A 24,392-nucleotide genomic window follows, 5' to 3' on the forward strand; every position below is an offset into this window, starting at 1 on the left:
TGCAACGTTTTACATTTTATCCAAAATTAGAGTTTATCTTCCTGCTTGGACCACAGGTCATGCTCACATCTCCAATCCCTAAAAGTTATTTTCAGTTCATGACTTAAATAGTTGTACAACCTTAAACATTGAATGCAGAGTATCAGATATTTGTACTATATTTACACCATTTGCTTTAACTTCATGCAACGGTGTCTGGCCTTAAATGTGTTCTGCTGTTCTGTGAAGTTCTTCCTGTGTGCAGTCTGAATATTACACCTGCTTCAACAACTCAGGTCTTACCAGACTGATACATATGTTTAAAACAACACTGCGGGTACAGTTGAGTAGGGCTGAGATCTGGTTCCATAAACTACTATTGAGTCCAAAGTACTTTGCAAATGTTGTAGTAGTATTCAGCAGTCTGACCACTGGGCTGATTTTCTCTGTAGTTTTAAAACCAGATCATATCATAGTCTTTGCTCTGGATCTGAAAATAGAGGCCTCAAAGAGGAAACAAACCGCCTTGAGGAGGAATATTTCTACTGCCAAATCACACATCAAATATGCAAACCTAAAAATAGGCTTCTAAAAACAGTGCCAGTTTTTAAACAATCATTTATCAACAATGTTCATCATTTATACCTTCAAGAAAAAATAAATTAGTGATAACTAACTAGAGTTTGGCACGATGCTTAACAGAAAAAGAATATGACATTTGAAATGTGCCAAATAGCCACAACTCTGAGTTACATACTTGACTGATGAAATTTATTTCTTCTAGCAAGATATGCACACCACTGTACGTCATCCATATGCTCTCCACTGGCAACAAGAGAGTTTTACAGATCCCTGATCATTTTTGAAAAAACATTTTCTATTAGAAGGCCTCCAATGAACCCTTCTGCAAATTATAACTTCAATGTAATGTATATTTCCCTTTCTGCAGAAGGCTGGAACAAGACAGGTTGATCTGTCACTTAAAGGCCATTTTCACCCTTCAAAATATTAATCATAAGTATTTCTTCTTGAAAAATATTTTTACATTCAGCATCTGAGATCCAAAACATTTCAACAGAACGATGGTTCTGGATCACCACAAAGCCTTGTGTGAGCTTTAATTTAGCAGCATAAGCTGCCTTTTATCTTGCTGGCCAAGCTCCTTGGTCAAAAATGATGTACTAGACTTGCTTTTGATGGACAGAAGAAGTACGTCCTAGTTGTCTCATAGTCACAATATGTTTGGAGAAGTGAACTTCAGACGGATAGAGCTTTGAGGAGTATGGATTAATGTGCCACAACTAATTTTAATTTCACTGGTATTTCAAAACTAAAACATACTTTTAAAACTAGTTTAGGTGATTTTTTTTATTATTCTAAGCAACCTCAAAAAATGGGGGAATGAGGAGAACATTCACATTTTGAAGAAGCAGCAAAAGATTCTGCAGAAGTCAGCATGCTACAACAAAAAACATGCTGAGTTACATGGGGAGATGTGACTAGAACTGGCTTCGTTGATGGTTTCTGCTTATAACACAAGTTCAAATCACAACACTGAGCACCCTGAGAAAGAAACTCACCGGCATGCCAAGCAAAAGCACTAGAACCACAGCAGTTGATGACTTACATTTCCTTTTCCTCGTGTAGCCTTGATGCTTCCTCCTGAAGAACCTGTAACTGTTGTTGAGCCAAGTGCAGATCATGAGAAGTTCTCACTAGGTCATCCAGCAGCTCCTGGTTAGTCAGCTTCAGCTTGGTGTTCTCTACTTTGGTTTCTTGTTTGCCACTGAGAAGTTCTGTACATTGTTGCTCCAACTGGGGTGGAAGAAAAGAGAAGAGAAAGTATTATAACTAACTGAGGCTTTTCAATTCAAGTCTTAGAAGTTAGCTGAATAGGGAAGCTATTTCTGCCAAAACCATCATGTGAATGTAGTACATATGGTGCTCTCCATAGAGACATAGTTATGCCATACTAAAACAAAACCTTTCTACTCTATCCTTGAACTTCATCCATTTCAAAAATGCACCAGATCAAACTGCAAAAAGGTGTAATTAGCTGCTTATCAGAGCTGCAAATCCCTCCCCACCCCCTATTTATTTTAGGTGCAAATGAACAATGAAGCATTTATACAGTATTATACAGTTCGGGGTTGTTTTGTTCTTTATGCCTTTCTTAACAATCCTATCATTTGATTTGCATTTCTGAATGCTTCTGAATGCTGATGTGTTCTTATGGACCTCTCACTCAGATTTCCAAGATCGAACTCCCATCAGCACAGAATTCATCATTTTAAGTGAGAAGCAAAGTAACTCTCCTGCACTTTCCTTGGCTCCCACCTACCTTCTTTACCTAATACAAGTCTCATTACCCTGGATGCTATGCTGGACATGCTCTGTCTCCAGTGCTTCCTTCTGTGTCACATTTGGGAACACTGATGAGAATACCTTGTGCTGTGTCTAAGTTACGCAGTATGGGAGCAAGCTGACAATTCAGGATCATGGTAGCCAGCAAAAAGGCCTAGGGAAAGGAACCTTGGCCTCCAGAAGACCAGTCGATATGGAATCAGATCAGTATTTCAGTCATGTCAGGCAGATGACCCTCAAAGGGAGCCTCCCTCTGGCTAAGTCAGCAGAAACAACACTGAATTCATCTGTAAGTTTCCTTTCACACTTTTGATAATCATTTCCACCACAGGAATAATTTAAATATATTGGGAGATTAAAAAAAAAAAAAGAGAGATTTATTAATGTAGTTTGAAAAAAAAAAAAAAGTATATTCCCAAGAGGTTCTTTCATATAATCAGGTGTGGCAATTTTAATTAAACCATGCTACCATTACCAAGAATAGATTTAATTGTCAAAGTATATTTCCATGCAAGAGGAGGAGGTGAAAGTGACACAGTGCTTTCTGTATTAGGCAAACATTAGACAGGCAGAAGCTAACCTAGCACACATTGATATCTAGATGAATGAAGAGTAATATCAGAAAATGGTGGGGTTATAGTATTACAAAAGCAGATCTGAGGAAGGATGAGAGTCCATCTCAGAGGTGATTATTAGGAATTAGAAAAATACATGTAAAAAACACTGTCTATAACACTGAGTTAAGCATTCAGAGTAGGCAGCTATAACAGAAAATAATCAAATACTGATCATACAATAAGAAGCAGAGAATTCCATTTGTACAACATAGACTCCCTTCCATAAAAATGTAATTTTTATAGTAATAGGAAGATCCTGTCCTTCCAAAGCACTTTTGCTGAGACTTAAGCAAATTCATAAGGGTGCAGAGGATATTATAAATAATAGAAAATACAAATAAAATTTACAAACTGTAATACTATCAATAACAATGCAATATATAGAAAAAAAGAAACCATAAAATTAGATTAATAATAATAAAGAAAATAACGCAGAATTGTTTTGTTTTCCAAGATATATAAGGTATATATAAGATAAAACTTTTTGATGTTTCATCCAGTGTTATGTGATCAGACCAGGCTTAAAACTGAGTGTAAACATTTGAAGAGTTTCTGTGTTTTTATACCAATTAAGAACACAAACATATTAGACAACCACAGGAAAAGGCTTTTACAGAGCTGCTGGTTGATAATTGAGCTTTAAACATTTAAAAGAAAAAAAAAAAGGAGAATATTAAAATCATTACAAAATTACAATAAATATTTTCTTATAGTTTTTCAGTTAGCTTCAGACTGAAAATGCCTGATCTGTCCCCACATACATCTTCAAAGGACAGGTTATTCTGCTCTAGTGCTGCAATGTGGCAAATGTTTAAATGTTTGCTCATTTAAATTCCAGTGCTACCTCCTTTTCCCTTTTCTAATTTACTGCCCTTGAAGGGGTTGAAGGGACTTTACAGCAAGTTTACACATGAAGAAATAGTCTGCTTTCCCCAAGCAGGCCATGCACTTTAAGAAATAAAACACAGCATGCTTTTAATAGGGGAACTTGACAAGCTGTTGTCATACAAGAGAACTAATGACAAGAGCAGTGGGCTTGATTTTATTTTCTTAAACACATCCACAAGCAGGCATGCCAGTGGCATTCAAGAAGATGCACTCCTGTAACTATTAGAGAGAGGTGTATCAGGCCCATTTGTTTAGAAGAGAGCATTTCAAGTTTGTAGTGCTGAATCCTCCCAAACAAGCAAAGAAACAGCTGGTACAAGCTTTGAGTAAAGATACAAGCTATAAGAGCCTATTTCTGAGCTGTCTGGGCATTAGCACATTGCAGGCAGAAGAATTATGTTACATTTCATAAAACTAACCTAGTACCTGAGGAGAATACCTGGATCATTTTTTTTTCCATTTTATTATATAAAAGGAAAACTGCTCTACATATATAGGGTAACATTTTCCTAAGCATACACATAGAAATCTAGCAGCCATAACTCCATTTTTTAAATGCACTCAGGTAGCTACACTCATGACATAAAAGCAACAGAAGGTTACAGTTAGACAGAACCACATCACACCAACTTATATTTTTGGTACCTAAAATGGCACCTAAAGAAAAATCATATTAATAAATTTTAAAAAAAATCATCTTAAAAAAAAAAAAAAGATAAGATAAAAATTGAGGATATCTGTTAATACCCTTTTCTGGTTTTGAACCAATTGTTCCAGTTCTTGTTCTTTCGACAGAAGCTTGCACTCCAGCTCTTGGCTGTAGGACTGAAACCTCTCTGTGTCCTGCAAAATTCAAAGAGGAAACAAATTAATAGAACAGCACAATTTCATCAGCAGGAAGAAACATAAGGAATCAGCTGTGAAAATAACAGAAAAGCTTTTAGCAGTGAACATGACTAGCTACTGATATAACTCAATTTACGGATGGTATCATACATAAAACTAGACTCTGAGCTTCTGCAAACTGGTGGTGTTCAACAACTTTAATGTCTGCAGTTACTAGAGCAAGCACTGACGGCACATGAATCGGCCTCAAGCCACTACAAAGTGGAAGCAGAACTCTTCTGTCTTGGACACTCAGAGCATATATCCATGAGACTTAGGAGCTTAGCCAACCTAAACCAATGAAGTTACAATATAGCTTCCCATCTCCAACAACACTTCTTCCTCTCCCACAGTAACATTCATGCTCATTCCTTACAACAGTGAGCTGTTTCAGAGAGCTAACCAAACAGGAGATTTAAAAACATACAAACAAACAAAAGTGAGTAGCTTTCTGTATTTTTGGTTTCCTGAACCAGACAACTGCTGATACAGGAGAGTGATGAAGGGATGAGAATAGAACCAACAGATACAGAACCAAGATGGACCTATTTAAATTGTTATGGAGCCATATTGTAGGTCAAATACAAGGAATCAGGACTGATACAGGAGATAAAGGCTATTGCTGCACAGCAACACAGGTTGAAGTAAAAGAAACATTAACTGCTACCTTTAAAATCTATCACTAACAATTTCTTTTGCCAATATTCCACTGATATAAGCAAGTGATCTGGGACTCAAGCTCTGCAACATATTTAGCAATTATATGAATCTGTCAACTGTTCTGCTATCTAATCATCTTGCAATCACTGTCAACTCCAAGTGCCAATCAAGATTACTCCTTCAGACACTTCTTAGCTGAGACAAATCATCAGGCCACCCCTGAGTAAAATGGGGTCCCAGGCAGTTCATATTAGCTCAGAATCTATCCTATTCCTCTACAGCATGCTTCTACTCCCTAAACTCCTCAGGAAGATGCCTCCAAATAAAAATTCCCACAAGAAGACAGTAAGCACAAGAGTGGTTCCAACATGCTGCTTTATTTTGCCCTTTAGCAGTACATATAAAAGGGTAATCAAATGCATGTAACTGGCTTCTTATGTGGAAGAATATATACCCAAGTGAAAAAGACAGACTAACAGATCTTGATACAGATTTCAGTCAGCAGGGTACTAAGTATCTTAAATAGCTACAATTTGTGCTTATTTGTTATCCTAACAATTTCTTTAAACGTATTCTTCAAGAGATATTCTATATTCAAGCCATAATTCCCTTTTTATATGGCATCAATGCATCTCTCCTGGCAGTACAGTCTTTGTGAGACTTTGCATTAGAGAAATAACTTAACAATCAGATCTCCCCACATTAGTCATGTCAAAAAACAATACTTCTTGAGTATCATACTGATATCAAGTCAGAAGAACATATAGTTCTCTCCCTTATAGAATAATAGAACCAAATTTGAAATATTTCACTATGTTTAGTTAGATATAAGGTAGACTAGAAACTTTATATGTCTAATGTTACCTTACTCTCTAAAGAATCAATCTTATCTGTAAGACCATACAGAATTGTATCCCAAGACAGGGGAAAGCGGGGCAAGATAACCTAGGCCTGAAAGATGTGCCTATAAAAAATAGGTGAGGAACTCATGGTGTGCACGAGTCTTTTGATGTGTAAATCACTTAGTTTAGTATGCATGTCTAAGCTGGAACAACAAGATAAGAAAGAACAAGATGGCCTGAGCATATGCAACAACTAGGTTCAAGCAGCAAACATAGTGAGGAAGACTACCGACAACCACCAAAGATCACCAGTGCAAACAAATGTGCATGTCTCAGGAACATTTACATATTTTAACAAATTATGGGAAATAGTATGAATATGTTGATTATTTCTCTGACATCTAATTAATATGCACGTTCTAACTGTATATAACCCTTGTAGCTTGGACGATTCGGCATGCACACAGGATGGAGCGATCTCCTGTGTGCCCAGTGCCACAATCAAAGAATGCCTGCTTTCTAAAACTCCAAACTGAGTATTAGAGAGTTTCTTTGACCAACTTTTACAGTATCAGGACAACCACTAGTGTGAAAGCTGACTAAGCCACTAGCGTGAACATTGACTAAACTGTAAATAGCTTCAGTGGGAAGCTTTAATGGAACAGCTTGAAATAAATGGCTTTGGCTCAAAAATACAACTAATTAGGAGATCCAACGATCATTGCTTACAGAAAAAGTCATATTTTTTTTTTTGGTTGGGTTTTTTTTTTTGGGTGGGGTTGGAGGGTTGTTGGTTTTTATGTTTTAGAATTTTCAACGCAACTTCAGTTATGGGGTGTTAATAGGGTATAAACCAATTCTTTTGCAAAGTTGCAAATACTTGTTATTCTTCAATTGATATGCAAACTTTATATAAAGGTTTCATCTCATCCACCACTGAAAACTGCTCTCAACTTGGAATGTAAAAACTGAAGTTTATGAATCATGTTCTTGCCTTTGAGGCAAATAAAGACTTAGAAGACTTAGAAGATCCTTTAGACAACTGATTAAGACACCTTTAGCTAAAAAAAAAGAAAAAAAAAAAACACTTTATACATTTGGACCACAAAAGGATTTCTTTAGATATCATATCTGATTGAGAACTGAGGTGATCTTTGATGAATATCCACTAGTTTGGGCAACATTTTGAGTACCATAGGTTATATGAAAACATATATTGTTTTCATTGATACGAGTGCTTTCAAAAAAACAAAAAGGCATGAAACACTGGCTTACGATTGGTTGTCCCAGAGCTGCTGTGGAATCTTCATCGTTGGCATACTCGAAACTCAACTAGACAAGGCCCTGAGCAACCTGATCTAGTGTGAAAGAGCAGCTGAGGTGCCCACCCAAATGATTCTTAGGTGACTGTTTCCTGCAGCGTATTGGGACTTCTTGTTAGTTTCCTTGTTCGGGGGGGGAGGGTGGGGGGTGGGGGGAGAGAGACGGGGAAGAAAAATCAAAAGAACAGATTATTAAAAGCAATAGGTGAGATTTAAAGTAGACTTTTCAGAAGAAAAGGGAATTCGATGTTAAGTGTTCTGGAGGAATTATGGCACTGACAAAAGAATCTGACATAAGATTATCATGCAAACAGGTGTACTGGTTTCAGAAATTACCATTACTTGAATAGCTGTTGTTGCAGTTCAGTGAGAACTTATCCCCTCCACAAAAGGAGAGCTTGCAGAACTCAACAAGATTAGTGCTGCTGTGAACAACCTCAGAAAACATTTTTGCTAACTGTATCCAGCAGTTGGATCTGTAGAAGCATCGATAATACAATGAAGCAGTAGTTCCATGGACTTTCAAAAGAAAATCAGCTGCTACTGTATGCCAACCACTGAGCACAGTACACTGATGTTCCTTTCATCAAAGTCATTCAGTTGGAAGCTGTAGAGCCTGGATCAGATCAAAAGCATCAGTGAGGCAAATGCTGTTTTTTATAACTCTGTTGTGAAACACATTTTGTGGGCTCTTATTCCACACCCAGAATGAGTATTAAACCACTGGAAATAGGAGCAGAATTCAGGCCAACAGTAACAACAGACACTCACTTTCAAGAGAAACTCCTCTTTCTCCTTTTTGATTTGCTGTTCCATTTCTTCATAGAGATTTTGAATTTCTTCATCAAAAGCTGCAGTTTTTCTAATAAGAGATAAAAGTATACCGAATGTATGTAGCATTACTTTTACCTTTTACTTTTATTTTTTTTACTTTTGTAGCATTACTTCAGGTTACGTCTCACAACTACCAAATAAGCCCTACACATTTTTGCCTTAACATAAGTCCCCAGAGAATGTACTGAGGGTAAGAATATAGTGTGGTGTTCACGTGCAGGAAAGATCACAGATCTAAAAAAAATAACAATCAAACAAACAAACAACAACAGCAATGACCAAAATCATGAGGAAAAAAAAGCTTCAACAGCTCAAAGGTTACATAAAATAAAAAAGTTACACAAAAAAACTACGTAAAGCTACACATCTGATGTTTCCATATAAAGCAGCTGTTCATTATGCAGTTTTAATGACTACTAAATCTAAGATTTAAGGAATAGAACTCCCTAGTGACACTAATAACTATACCGGAGTCTAAGTTTGCCAGTTAAAAGCGTTTCCAATGCAACATCACTTTTTACTGTAGGACTGCGTTGTTCACCATTCAAGAGCATTAAATGAGGTACTTCTATCATGACTAAGAAGTCTTGGCTAGAATGGACTTCCTGAAAGTCCTTCTTGAAAGATGCCTTACTTCCTTTCTAAGAGCTTTGCAGAAACAATTTTTAAAGCTCAGCTAAAGAACAGACATAAATATGCTATGCAAATATGTATCTGACAGTAGGAAAAAGGAAGGAAGGACAGAGCTCACTTTTCACCATATAATATAACAATCTCACTGCAGTTTGATAGATGAAGAATTACATCAAGTAGATGCTTCAGTTTGGACCAAAAGAATTAAATAAATAACTACTGAAAGGGCTGTTCCTTTGTTCTGCTGCTATGCTATGCTATGTTATTTTCATTAATCCAGAAACTGAAAACCATAAATCACTTTGCATCAAATTCAGGGCACACCCAAGAGTGATTTTTAATAGAGACTAATAGGATCTTTACATGACATTACTACATAGTTCCCCCTTATCCCTCTTGCTAGAGGTGTTCCTTCAGCAATCTGGAGAATGCATCCATTACAAATAAAGAAAAGAACCTTCTAGGGCATTCACATTAACAAGAGCAATACAAAGAATATACAGTAGGAAAAAAAAATAAAACATTAATTTTTTACTTTGGGGAACCTACTATACTTTTCGTACCTAACGCTTTACAAAGTCTGTATTTTCAATTATAAAAAGCTTGACTCACTTCTCACATAAAGCTGAAAAAATTCAAAGCAAACTGGAAAAAACTTACCTAGGCTAAAAGAAGTGAGAAACTTCATAAACAAGTCTTTCTTTCCCCCTTTCAAATATCACAACACTTGACATTGCCAGCTTGCAATTTTTAGTAACAGATAGAAATGAGGGTGGAAGGTGTTTTCTCAGGATTTACAGCAGCAATAAACGTATATTAACCCATACCAATTTGAAAAAAGAAAAAGAGAAAATTTGCTGTCATCTACATTTGTGTAAACTCAGACTAGATGAGAAAAGCAGCCCAGATGACGGCCTCTTCATGTGACTGCAATGCTCCAAACAGGGAGTGCTGGAAAATCCAGACAATTTATTGTTTTACTTCCCTGTTCTGATCATGTTCTGATCTCAAATTTTATTTTCTTTAAAATAAGAAAATGCTTCATAATAGCATTTTTCAATGACATAAAATTACACATATTCATAAAAATTATTTAGAAAGGTATGGTAGACATGCTAAGATCATAATTTAAAAGATCATATTCATGCAATCACTTTGATCAGAACTAGATTGACTATGTAATGAAAAACCCTGTAACTTTGCACAGGCAGAACATACTGCTTAGAAGTCAGTATTTCCATGACAGCAATAAATACTTTCTTTGCTTCTGTGTGACAGGGAGAATAACTTTAGTCCCATATTAATAAACTGCTGAAATCCTCTCGTGTTTTGAAGCATAGTTTTTGGCAGCACCATGAAAACCGAAGTCACAAAAGTATTTAGGAACAAGATGTTTTTATTTATGAGAAGGCAAGGATAGAGAAAGGGACAAAGGTGGATGTGAAAAAGGAAAGTAGGGTGGATAAATGGCTAAGTCAAGAGGGAGCAATATGATGGTCATTATATTTATCTGGTCAAGCCCTGTGTCTGTTTATCATAGACTATCCTATCATCTTATTACATCCTATTTCTAAACATTCTCTGTGGGAACTCAATATCTATTCCATGTGGGCGTTAATCATTAGCACACCTAAAGCTAAACTAACCAGCAAGGAGGAGGAGATCTGCATCTGGAAAGACTCAAGGTCTGAGCTGATGACTGGAGGTACAGGGACTAGGGTCCTGACATGGGCATTAGATGGACGTGAAAAGCCCTTTGTTTCAAGGATCTGTGGTTGTTACAATGATTGTAATCATGAGTGAGCAAATTAACACGTTGTGGTAGCAAACATCAGTCAACGCGAACAGGGCAGTGAGTAGGAGACTCACATCTGGAAAGACCCACGGGCTGAGCAATGGGTAAGGGGCCCAGGATGCAGGCATGGACATTAGGTGGACCTAAGGCCCATGCTACTATTGAAAGGATATGTGGATGCAGGCTTGTTTCTGAATAAAATCAGTGTGGGGGAGGGCAGCATGTGTGTATATTGTCCCTAGTAAAATTTACTCCTGATCAGGAGGGGAGAAACATCCTTCATGTTTATGTGAATGCTGCTTGTGTTTACGGGGGTGCCAGTAGAGGCACTGCTCTCCAATCAGTATTAGTCTGTGTAGCCCCCATGTGTGTATCCGCACATATGTTTATTGAGGACATATATACTCAGCCTCACTACTGGCTGGACCTACAAATGGGAACAGCAGCAGTGTACTTTATCTGTTTGACCAGGACAGGGTAAATAACCTGGGTCTCTTAGATTCAGGTCCCCATAACATGAATAGAAATATGCACGTGTGAAAGCTCCAGAAGAAAAGACAAAATCCAAGGACAAAAGAATGGCATATGTTGATAGCATAGATTGACAGTGCATAAAGATCCCAGTACATGCACGTGAAGGTTCTCAGGAAATCCAGCTCAGAAAAAAAGAAATAAATCTAAGACAAAAGCACAGCCTACATCTAGGAGAGAAGACAAAAGGCTGAGAGTAAACTACAGTATTGCTTAATGACACACAGAGCTGAGGCAGGTAGGAAAAATGAAAGTCCATATTCATTCTCAACTTCCAAAGGGTGCTTATTGTCATCAAGCACAACACAAGAGAGATGATGAGACCTCAATAACCAGCATCTCTTATCTTCTGTGTCCCCATAGTAAATCCTGACCATTCTATGCAGACTTTGTGCTTAGAAATATGTGGGTATAAAAAAAAATCCCCTTCTGTATGGTCTTATCTTGAGCTTTGCTCTTATTTGTGCTTTTTTTTTTTTCCCCCAAGAGAGGTTATTCATACCCACTGTTATCTAAGGCAGCACTACTACTGTGACAGATCTGACTCCTTCCAGCTATTCATTACAAACAAAGCAAGGATTTATGTGCTGACATCAGAGGTGTTATCAGGAGCAATAGGAAGAAGAAATTAATGCAAAACTGTTTTTACTACAAAGACATAAAGATCCAATGCATTTTTAAGGTAGAGATTTCATGTAAGTCAGAAAAGTCATGTGATGCTAATGCTCCATGCACTGCACCTCTGTGATGGTTGCTGATACTAGATAGAAATATTGATTTATTCAGCTCCCAAACAAACACAGACAAGATTCTAGAAAACAAAAACAAACAAAAAAAAAGAAACAAAAACTACCACACTTGATCATTAACAATCTGTAGGCTAAAACAGACAACATAACTCTCATTATGCTGTTTCCAACAGACAAGGTGTCTCAAGGCTTAAAAATCACGCTTGAAAATTCTGCAATCAGTATCAACTAGTTTGTCTTCAATGGCCGTGTGTTCTTCCTTTTTCTTCCTTCAGAAGCCTTGTCACATTCCCAATATAACAAAAATAGTGATGAAATTTTCAACAAGTATATTTGCCTGTATTGCTCAATGCTTATAAATATATTATGTTCTAATACCACTAATATACAAATGTCAGACAACTTTATCTCAACATATTTTTCAAACAATGATACCGTGAATGAAAAAAGATACTGTGTACAATATCTGCTGGTCCGAAGATTGCTCTCTCTATGAATCTAAAATATTAGTGCACTGAAATTTAACAGAGCAGACAGAAAAGCTACTGGAAGCACAGCCTATACTGCTCTGGTTCATACCATATCCCACAAAAGTATTAAAACAATTCAGAAAGTGTAAGAGCTTCCAGATCTGATCTGAAAACCGTGAGTTATTAATATATATGTAAATCATATACATATAAAATTATAAAATTGATATAAATAAAAATTATAGGTGAACTTCAACTATAATCTGCGTAAGTATAAATCTGACTGCCCTCTGGAGTCAAGCTTATTAACTAGATGAGAATTGCTTAGTATTGTCTTAGAACTGCAATGAAGTAAAAGACATCTGCAAAAGAATTTCAGTCAATACAATCTGTTAACAGGAAAAGAAAAGCTAATTTCAGATAGTTCTGCAGTATGTATAATTTTACTCTTCACAACTAACAAAACATCATGTTACAGGATCTCTTGTAATTATAGCCGTCAGTTCTCCTCTGAAATACTTCACTTATTTCAAAGGCTTAAATGTAGGTAGGCTAGATGTAATACTACACAAACTGACCAAGAAAGAAAAGCACTAACTTTTTTAGAGCCCATTCCAACTCATTCTTTTCATTATCTGCATCCTGGAGCTGGGAAAAAATTCTGGCCAGGAACTCTTCAAAACTGGAAAGTAAGTGAGATTCATCTTTTCTCAGCTGCAACCAAAGCTGCTTCACATCACTTTCACTGAAACAAAAGATAATAAAAGACTGCTATAAGAGAACATTCCTCAGTCTACAGTAAATGTTTGCCGCATCCTAGTAACGGAAGGGCAGCTTCAAGGCATTACTAGTCAGAACACAAGGCTAATTAAAAACAAGGGCTGTTTAAGCAGACTCAGAATGGAAAAGGATGAGGTAGGTGGGTAATGATAGCAATCACTTTTATTCCAAAATATTGATCATAACATCAGGTCATGCATGACTGCAAGGAATCACAGAAATTGCTTGTTTGTTGGGTGCCTTGTTAGACACTTCATCTAACCAGAAATTGAGAAGAAAGGAGATAAATATCTCATCTGTCTCCTGTGATTAGTACCATCCTATCACTTTTATTAGAAGCAGAGAATTTTCCACCAATCCAGTAGGCAAGGGACAGTGGAAAAGCTAATCAAAAAAATTTTCTCATGACAAATGAATGAAACTCAGGCTCCTAAGTTACTAAGGTACTATAAATTGCATTTGTAGTGTCTTCTTTCATTTTTACTTCATTTTAATTCCATGGTAGTCTGCTAAAAAAAATAATAATAAAAATAAAAATAAAATCAGGACACATCTTAAAAAATTTGAATTAAAGATTTTGAAACAGAATGTTTTCCTTCTGTAACCATTCTCGAGATAAGGGGCGGGGGGGGAATGTTCTACTGTGAATGATACATTTTTTTAAACACTTTGCTGAAATTTCCCTGAATAACTTCTTTTGATTGTTTCTTCCTGAGTCGTTCTCTTCCACATGCACTGTTAGGCTGAACCTAGACAGCTATGAGTGCTATATTTAAAGGACAAAATGAGGATGAGGATAGAAAAAGTACATAACAATCTCTTCATATTGAAAGCCTTTCGGGATGACTGCCAATCAGCTCTTTCCTATAACAGGCAGTCAGGTGAACAAAAACACTGATAAGCATTTCTATTTCATGATAAGGATCACTGATACATCTCTTAGAGATTTTTATTATCTGTCCAGATTCTCTCCAATTTTTGTCCCTGTGCTTTCTTTGATATAGTACATTGATTGTGATTAACCAATGAACATCAGACCAATGCACAAGAAACTCTTTCAGCAGTGGATGTTTTTGGATTCTTTGTTTCAGAGGACATCATCCTGGTCCTGGAAGAGGTAAGTGTCATCATAGCAATCACAATTTACAAATAAATGCAGAGCAGAGCAAACATTCTTTCTTATGGTTAACTGGTGCACTTTAAACACATTCCTTATCAAAAAAACAACAACAACAAAGCAGTCACCATGTACTGGTTTTGTTTTTGAAATCAGTAGCACCTGTGAATTCTCAAACAACATACTAGTAATTATCTATTTTCAAAATCCATGGTATGTCAGTATAGTTTTCATATGGAACAGACATGTTTCACATGACTACAATGCAATAGCTTTGCTCTTGGAAATTTTGGGCTGAATGTCATTTTATCCTTTCTAACAGCTAAGAAAATTAATTTTTAAAGAGTCACCATGTTAATGAAAGGCCTTATTTCTCATCATTTCTCTTGAGTTCCATTAAAATCAAACCACAGAGTTGAATCATAAAAGATTGTGTAATCTATTACTATTGCTGGGAAAACTCACTCCTCCAAGACCTTTTTTGCTCCAAGCCGATCCATCAGATTTGAGAACTGGAATTCCTCATCATCATCATCTCTCACAGTCTCTTTACTTTTAGGTAGGCAGGCTGTTTCAGCTTCTGATTGTTGCATTTCTTTATTTAAAGCAATCTGCCCCAAAAGAAACTGGCCTAAGATTTAAAAATTACATAGGTTATAAGTTTAGCATTTTCAGAAATCACTATAAGAAGTAATGTCATTGAAGAACATAACAAAGATCAAATTAAACAGTAAATATAATTTTTGAGGAAGGAAAACCCACTTGTTTACGAGCAAAGGGAGTATCATGAAACAACTAAATCATGAGGCCTGACAAGAGGATACCTGAGGTCTGTGCCTGGTTTTGTCCTCAAAATTCACAAACACACTGAAAAAGTTCAGACTTCCATAAACAAAAGACATAAACTGTGGCAACAACCACTTTATAGATGTTCTGGTCTCCTAGATATGCTTAAAATTTCTTAATATGCTTCAAATTCCTGCTTGTAACTGCATATCAAAGCTAGATTTTTTTTCATACTCATTTTTCCCCCATTTGACTCACATGTATTTTAATTCCTCTAGACTTCACCCCTACATTCTTTTCTTCCACCTATTCAGGATATTTCTATTAATAATAGCAAGATTCAGGTATTCCTGACTATTGGCACCACATCATAATCACAAGGGACTTGTATGAAAGTCATGAGACTTTCTCATCAATTATTCACCATCCAGCAACACATCATGTTGAGACAAGGAACAAGATAAAGGATGTTGAATATATAGGTCTTAGCTAACACAATTGTATGTTAATGACACCAAAGATAAGGGAGTAAAAGACTGTATGCATAAGATAATGGAACCAGCAAGAACTGGCTTGACTGCTGAAGTCTTTCAAAGAAAGGAAAGGTCAGAAGTTTAGCAGCAAGGAAGACTTCTGGCCTTCATTAAAAGACCACCGGAGTATGCCAGATGACCACCCAAGGACTCCAGTACGTATGCGAAAAGGTGTGGGAAGCTATGTTAATGATTATTCGCATACCTGATGAATATGCAAGAGACTTACAGGAAATGAAATGAATATGCATATATCCCACTAATATAAACACGCTGCCAGTAAGCCTTGGTGTGTGTGTGGGTTGGGTGGAGCAATCCTACACACATTTGGTGCCATAATAAAGAATACCTGCTTAATAACTTTGGTTATTGAGTTTTCACTGCATCAATGTTACCTTGGATTTGCTCTAGTAAGGGCAAATACTAGAGAAGAACACTATAGAAGAGTTGATTACAAGAAATAACCATGGTTTGACAAATGAGTTGTTTCAGTTTAAATTAAACATGAGTTTAAGCAAGAATACATATTACTGAAGTCAGCTGGGTTGAAAGCCTCAAGTAAATTAACAAACTGTGAAACAGTCTAAATTCTCTTCTCAAAGTGGGAGGGTGTGGAGGGGATAGTATGTAGAAAAGTACTCTAGATCCAGCGTATCGATCTCAAAAAGTAGGGAAACTGAGACCCTACAATGAATACATTAAACAAAAATGCTAGCCACATCTCGGAGATAAAGAGGGTAGATATAAAAACAAGAGAGTGAAAAATCTTAAGAACTGCAAAGACTGCTAAAAAAAAAGAAAGAAAGAAAGAAAAGGAAAAGGGTTTTTTCTTTTGTAGCTTTTTGTTTTGTACCTTCTGCTACATTCATAAAAAGAAAACTAGGAAGACAAGAGGTATAGTAGCTGTTCATCAAGCATCATGTGTTATGTTATATTATATGATGTTCATCCACCCAAGGACTCCAGTACGCATGCAAATAGGGGTGGGAACCTATGTTAATGATTCTTCGGAGACCTGATGAACCTATGTTAATGATTATTCACATATCTGATGAATATGCAAAAGAGTTACAGGAAATGAATATGCATATATCCCACTAATATAAGCACACTGCCAGTAACCCTTAGTGCGCGTGTTAAGTGGAAAGATCCCACACGCACCCAGCGCCGTAACAAAGAATACCTGCTTAATAACTTTGCTTATTGAGTTTTCACTGTGTCACTGTGCCATGACTTCCCATCTCACACAGGAGAGAAACACCCTGGAGCCCTTTGATGAGAATGAACTTTTGTAGACATCTTATAGACATCGTTTGACCACTTCCTCATATATCTGCTGTATCTGGGGAACAGTTTCCCTGTGCGCATCGTAAGTGTACTGTTAGGATAAAAGATTCAGGTGGAGAGTAAAGAACCCGAATAAGAATCTATATAGGAGACATGCTTTCCAAACTCACTGAATCCTGTGGTGAACTCCTTTGGGGTAAGTGAGCCATTGCCATCCGCATCCAACATAACAAAAACTTTTTCAAGCTCTTCCAGGCTAAGAGGTAACTCAGGATACAGTCTCTGAAATGACAAAACATGCTGCGACTTCACTCACTACCACAGGATAAGAATGGAAGCTATAAACAAGACAAAAATCCCTGTAATATAGGCCATATAGGCCTTTTTTTTTTTTTTTACCCAGAAGGAAAATTCAAATACTTCTCAAAGGCTGAAACAACATTAACTTTGGAAAGTATGCTCTTACGACTTCACGATTTGCCTTTATGAATTCTTTACAACAAAAAAGTGAGAACAAGCAAGTCCAGAGAAGGGCAACGAAGCTGGTGAGGGGTCTGGAGAACAAGTCTTATGAGGAGCGGCTGAGGGAGCTGAGGTTGTTCAGCCTGGAGAAGGGGAGGCTCAGGGGCGACCTTATCGCTCTCTACAGGTACCTTAAAGGAGGCTGTAGCGAGGTGGGGATTGGTCTGTCCTCCCACGTGCCTGGTGACAGGACGAGGGGGAATGGGCTAAAGTTGTGCCAGGTTTAGGCTGGATGTTAGGAAGAACTTCTTTACTGAATGGGTTGTTAGGCATTGGAATGGGCTGCCCAGGGAAGTGGTTGAGTCACCCACCATCCCTGGAGGTCTTTAAAAGGCGTTTAGATTTAAAGCTTAGTGATATGGTTTAGTGGAGGACTTGTTAGTGTTAGGGCAGAGGTTGAACTAGATGATCTTGGAGGTCTCTTCCAACCTAGATGATTCTGTGATTCTGTGACTCTCCTTGCGAAGCGTATTCCTATCTCACAGGGAAGAATTAGGACTTAAAGTGGAGTCCCAGCAACCTCATGAAATGCCCTGATTATCATGCATCTGGGCAAACCTGCCAGAAGAGCTGAATGCCTGTTTGCATGTCACGGTGTCAGGCAAGAGACTCTCTGACCAAAAACATTAGAGAAAGAATAGTGTCCTAATTAAAGCTGCTTTAAAAAGTATAAATAAAAAAAAAAAAAAGCAAAAAAGCTACAGAAGGAAAAAACCTGCTGCTCCTGTAATCACTTTGTTTATCATCTGTCTATTCCTTCAATAGAGCATGCTCATACCAAAGAAGATAAAACTTCATTAAACCACCTTCAAAAAATCACCTATTTTTCCTGAGAATCTAAAGACAGGAAGAAAACAAAACCAAAACCAAAACAAAACAAACACACAAAAAACACTTTTTACTTTAAATTTGGCCCAACTGGTCTATCTTAGGGCTAACATAATGGTTCTACTGTACATCTTTTAAAAGCACAGACAAATAGACTGACAGAAATAGGAGGAAATTGGAGTGGCATACAACTACAATCCCTATAACTACAATAGCAAGGATTTGCACTGGAAGGCAGCACTAGGAAGAATAAAAACTTTCCTTAGCTTCGAAAGCAATATTATCTGGTGAAGTCATCTACTTTGTTAGTATTTTAATTTCTTCCCTGAACTCCTATAGTATATACAATATATTAAAATTGCAAGTTGATAAAATTAATCAGAGCAAAAGTCCTACTCTGTTCCACTGTGGAAAGGGCTTTAGGCACAAAGAAAGTGTCTCCTTTAATCCAAGAACAACAGAAACTGTTATCCAAGGTAGCAGGCCATGCAGTCAAGGTAAGGGATGATTGTGTTCTTTAACTAGGTCTTCCCTGCTTGCAATGAAGGGTTTATGGTATAGATTATAAACCTGTACAAGCTGAAGTAAAGAGCAGTAAAAGGAATTCCAAAGTGATTCTGAGAAGGTAAAGCAACAGATCTTCTAAAGCACAGAACTTAATCAAAGATACACCTGACTTCTCAACAGTTTATTGTATAAACACACTCATCTTCACAAAGCTTTAGACTTTTATCACTTAGGTCTAAATGGAAAATTAAAACTTAGCTTCTTCTGTAAAATCCTAACAGCCTACTTGGCACTGATGAGGGTGGTGTTTCAGACTAATTACTCTTTTAACTCTCAGAAAGAACAGAAACTCAGCTCCTATTACCAGATTTGGTACCTATTACCTCCTAAGGACCTGATAAATGAGTGCTTCTTGAGAGCTGTCTGGCCTCTACTGTTAACTACAAGAAAGATGCCACAATGAGAAAGCTGTCCAAATCTCCAAATAATCATTTTTTTTTTAAATTACTGGAACTAATGTATAAAACTTTGGCTTATATTTTTTATTCACTGTTACTGTATCACTGTAAAGTCAAACAGAGATGGGTCTCAATGCAGCTTTTTGTCAATGGAATTGCATTGATTTCAGCTGATTTACTCCTGATTTACTAAGGTGTTGACTGGTACAATGATAATCCCAGTATCTTCAAAAGGTCTGTACTTGTAGCTTTATATTTAATTGAATCATCAGAAAATAAAAACAAACGAAGAGAAATCATCTCAAATGTTCTGAGCATCCGTATTCCTGTATTTAAATGAACCAGACACATACGCACAGAGGTTGTCAGATATAGAGTAAACAAAAAATCAGGGTGAAATAAAAGAAATACACTGTATCTGTTCTTTTCAACTCTTTTTCTGTTGCACCTTTCGCAACATCTGTTTTAGAACCTGCAAGTACAAATTTACCTACAATCCAAGCATAAAACCCAGAATCAAAGAAAGAAATGTCTTCACAGTCCTTGCAAAAACAGACATTAAAACTTTATATATATATAAATTTATATATATATATTACTAGGTGAAAATATATGCCATTCAGTTTTGGAAAGACAATAAAATGAGAATAAAATAAAGGATGTTCTCTGTGGATTGGGATTTACCAAAATTACCGCTAAAAACATAGTTATTACTTTGCATTCAGTTACTTCAATGAGATAATATATATTGGAAAACCCTATAGCACAGCAAGCATCTGCACTCTTATCTTGCTCAGCTTCACAGAATTAGCACAAGTCTTCACAAAATTCAGCAACACAACTGGACAGAAAGTTATTGACAGGTACTATTGAGCAGTCTACTGTGAGGTTTTTGCTTTTTCAACACAGGCAGTTAAAAGTCTCTCACTTGCATATACTCAGACATGTTTTTGTTTCTGAGAATATGGAAAGCTTCTTTACCTCATTTCAGATACTTCAGTTCGTTGTAGTTTGTAGTGAATTTATTTTGCTACCGCTCCTCATTTCTATTTCATCTATTAGTACTAAAGTAAAAATGGATTACCACAATGAAATTATGCTTTGCATGTCATGCATGAGTACATTCATGCTTTTTACCATATTTTTTTCATTGTTTCTACCTTCCCTGCTTTCAAGTCTTTTTTTCAAGTCTTCTTATCATTTTTGCAGTGTGTTTTAAAAAGATTTTGTTGTGTGGTTGCTTCTTTTCAACAACAACTTTAGAAAATCTTCATTTGGCCCCTCAGATTCTACAATTATTTTAAGAACAACTTGATTAGTTTATTTTGAACACTGAATAATGCTAAAACGCTATTTCTCTACATTTCCTGCATGTATATGTGATTCAGCTGAGAGTTTCACTTGTCTGAAATGTGAAACCAAAGTGAAAGACCCTATTTACAGAATTTGGCTGAAAACAAACAACAACAACAACAAACAGAAAGGTAAAATTAGTGGACAGAATATATTGTTGATATGGGGGCAAACTGCAAAGCAATGAATTTGCTGGACTTTCAACTTTCCCAAGAATGGAATTCCTGGGACAATTTTTTAAACTGCACTTACTTCAGCTTTCCATTTATTTGTTATTTTTTCTGTGGAAACAATTGCAAGGATTATCATAGAACCATAGAATCACAGAACAGCACGTAAGACTTCAAAGAGATTACTTTAAATCCTATGCATCTCTTTAACTTATCAGGAGAGTATCACATTTTCTAACTCTAAATTAATTGGTCTCAACTCATTAAAGGCATTGGGAGTTTCTCTCATTGTACATTCCACATAGCCAATTTTGTTTTACCTGCATGTCTTGGCAAGTGATGAAGCCTTTGCCTTCCACATCACAAATCTGAAAGAACTCATGTGCTTTTCCCAACACAGTTGGTCCTGGGTCCTCTTCTCCAGTCCTGCTCTTCTCTGCATCACCTGAGGGCACAGGACTGGCACAGTCTCCTTGCATTCTGTCCATTGTCAGAATCTTGTCACTGAATATTTTGGGATGCTGCTATCCCATTTACTTACAAATTCTGGTCTGAACTCTGTGCATGGAAGATAAGAAAAAGAGCAAATTAGGCTCTCTTAATTATACTTTCAACAATCTCTTAGCAACCATCTCTTTAATTAGGCACAAAATCTTAGAAGAAGAAATAGCTTTTTGAAAATGCATGCTTGCACTAAGACTGCACTAAGCATACTGCAAATAGGATGGTGAATGAGGAGGGGACAGTCTGAGTGAAGGACAAGACAAAAAGTATTCTAGTTCTGAAAAAGAATCTCAAAGCAAAATCAGACAGTTTAATAAGAAATACAGACAATCAATTAACTGGAACAAAAAGAAAACACAAGAAAAACATATTAAAAAATATTTAAAGTTACTACAGTTATTCAATTGATATGCTTGTGACTGATCATCTTAACACCACATTATCACAATTTGTATCCAGTGCTTTGGAGTATAGTATGTGCACATGATAGCTAATGAATGAAAAATGATTGATGACTGATGGAATCTGATGGATCACTTGTTTGAACTTATATTTTAAATCACTAAAATTAAGAGAAAGCTAATGTATTATGGAATTCTGAAACATAACTTAGGCGTTTGACTTTCACCTGTGAAACATCTAATTGCTAGTGAGCTTGGTGGAAAGACTTCATAAATTAAACACATTCCAGAGTCTCTGTGAAAATTTGTTAGACCCCCTTCATGAAAATACTTGTGTGTAACTCATGTTTGCGTATAATTTTATCTTAAATTCATTCTGGGAATTCTGATGGAAATATTTTTCCCTCTCCAAACTTATTCTAAATTGTACAACATGCAGTAACAATACAAAAGAAGCAGGCTTTTCCAAACTTCAAATAGGTTCAAAGGCACTATTGAATATCCATCTTTTTCCATGGCTCACCTTATGTTTGGTAAGACACTCTGTATGACCCTAACTCATTATCATGTGGGTAAATCAAGTTTATAAAAAGTCTCCTTCGCTGGAGTACTGTGTAATTGTGACAGCCTAAGAATGTATACAGTTACCAATGCTCAGATGACATGCAGCAACTTGACTTTATATCTGTATCTTGGATTTGTCTTTCTATTTTTCTAAATAGGTCTATCTAAAGTAGCCAAAAATTTGTCTGATGATTTTTAAGAGAGAAATATATTTTGAGAAGCTTTTCATATGAAGGAACAAAGCCTGACTGGCACAATCTGGAATAACTCCAACAGAGGCCAGTGAGAATTATTTGAATCTGAAATGTATGTCTGTAGTCTCCAGACTGCAGGCCTGGGCATTGCATGGATGTGAAGGTAGAATCTAAGAAAAATAGAACTTCTGCTTTTCTACTCTGTTTATTAGGTAGAAAAGGCTCTGATCACACAGAGTAGGTCAGCCAGAGTCTACTCAATTCTGTGCTTGAGTTCTAACAGGCAGTGCTTTATCCATCTTTAAACATACCATCTTTCAAGACATTCTTAGATGTACAGTTCCTCACACCTGTGGCTTGCAACGGCTTTCCATTAAATTCTGTCCCTTTTCAAAGTGATTTATCTATATTGGCTATGGACCAGGCTACTAGACTTTGCATGCTGCAGGTAAGTAAAAAAGCACTGTAAACTAGCCTTGGACTTCCATCCATTTTCGGATTTTGATGAGCAAATCACTCTCACACTCTAACTCCATTTGGCAAAAATCTGCAAACCTTTGATACTGAGTCAGAAGAACATATAGTTGACTAATTAGTCAGTCTTATCTGTAAGACCACACAGAATTGTATCCCAAGACAGGGGAAAGGGGGGCAAGATAACCTAGGCCTGAAAGATGTGCCTGTAAAAAATAGGTGAGGAATTCATGGTCTGCACATGTCTTTTGACATGTAAATCACTTAGTTTAGTATGCATGTCTAAGTTGGAACAACAAAACAAGAAAGAACAAGATGGTCTGAGCAAATGCAAGAACTGGGTTCAAGCAGCGAACATAGTGAGGAAGACTACTGACAACCACCACAGACCCCCCGGAAGACCACAATCAAATGTGGTCAAACAAATGTGCATGTGTCAGGAACATTTACATATTGTAATGAATTATGGGAAATAGTATGAATATGTTGATTATTTCTATGAAATATAATGAATATGTATGTTCTGGTTGCATATAACCCCTGTAGTTTGGACAGTTCGGCACGCACACTAGGTGGAGAGATCCCCTGGGTATCCAGCACCACAATTAAAGAACACCTGCTTTCTAAAACTCCTAACTGAGTATTAGAGAGTTTCTTTGACCAACTTTCATGGTATCACCTTGGTAAATCTAGCACATTCTGATTTAGCTTCAGGCCTCTTCCCAATGGAGCTGAGCATGCAGTTCTCAGAACTTTTTTCCTCATGCTCTCCTACAACTCTGAGCATCCCAGTACTGCAGTTCAAATACTCTCCAAAGCTGAAAATGTTTTAATGACCAAAGAACTTAGCTGTCAAAATCTTTCCTAAGCAGTTATAAACTTAGACATTTCCCAAGACAGTCCTCACGTGATGGAGCAGCAGAACAAAAAACTTCCTGAGAGCAGGCAACAGTTGGCTATATACACTACCAGCCTGTTTTAGGAAACTTCTTGTAATGGGCCTGACTTCAGTTATAACACACGACATACAAGGGTGCTTTACAAAGCACAGAAATCAGATGCTTATACAAAGCATGCGCACAGCAGACTGACCTACTCATTTCCGTAGCGTGTGAGCCCTCTGGTGGGCTCACGGCACTCTACACCCCAAAAGTCACCAAAGCTTGTCATTGCGCCTGCGACGTTCCAGCAGGCCCTGGAAAATGAACAAGGTTAGTAAATGTTGTCACGGGCATTTGGCTGTTACACCTGCCTGGTCAGCTATACTCCTTCTCTTATTACGAAAATTTCTAGCTTAGGAAGAGTGACCAACCACTGTGGGAATATACACTAAGGGAAAGATCAC

At 36.9% G+C, this 24,392-nt stretch overlaps 1 protein-coding gene across 10 annotated transcripts in view; it reads right to left on the reverse strand.

Annotated features, from left to right (window-relative positions):
* CRACR2A (calcium release activated channel regulator 2A) overlaps positions 1–24,392 on the reverse strand; it is a 79,574-nt gene that overhangs the window by 31,223 nt on the left and 23,959 nt on the right. For 7 of the 10 annotated variants that reach the window (XM_083824876.1, XM_083824884.1, XM_083824881.1 and 4 more), the window contains exons 2-9: positions 24,140–24,242; positions 21,231–21,468; positions 17,243–17,354; positions 14,932–15,097; positions 13,168–13,314; positions 8,329–8,419; positions 4,596–4,691; positions 1,607–1,794 (exon numbers count right to left, since the gene is read on the reverse strand). In XM_083824876.1, the coding sequence (XP_083681002.1) occupies positions 1,607–1,794; positions 4,596–4,691; positions 8,329–8,419; positions 13,168–13,314; positions 14,932–15,097; positions 17,243–17,354; positions 21,231–21,398 (968 nt within the window). In that variant the 5' untranslated portion in view covers positions 21,399–21,468; positions 24,140–24,242. The remainder of the gene's footprint in view (positions 1–1,606; positions 1,795–4,595; positions 4,692–8,328; positions 8,420–13,167; positions 13,315–14,931; positions 15,098–17,242; positions 17,355–21,230; positions 21,469–24,139; positions 24,243–24,392) is intronic. The other 3 variants (XM_083824883.1, XM_083824877.1, XM_083824882.1) reach the window with 1 other exon arrangement.

The sequence above is a fragment of the Anser anser genome (genome assembly GCF_964211835.1).
Source record: "Anser anser genome assembly, chromosome: 1".
NCBI classification, from domain to species: Eukaryota; Metazoa; Chordata; class Aves; order Anseriformes; family Anatidae; genus Anser; species Anser anser.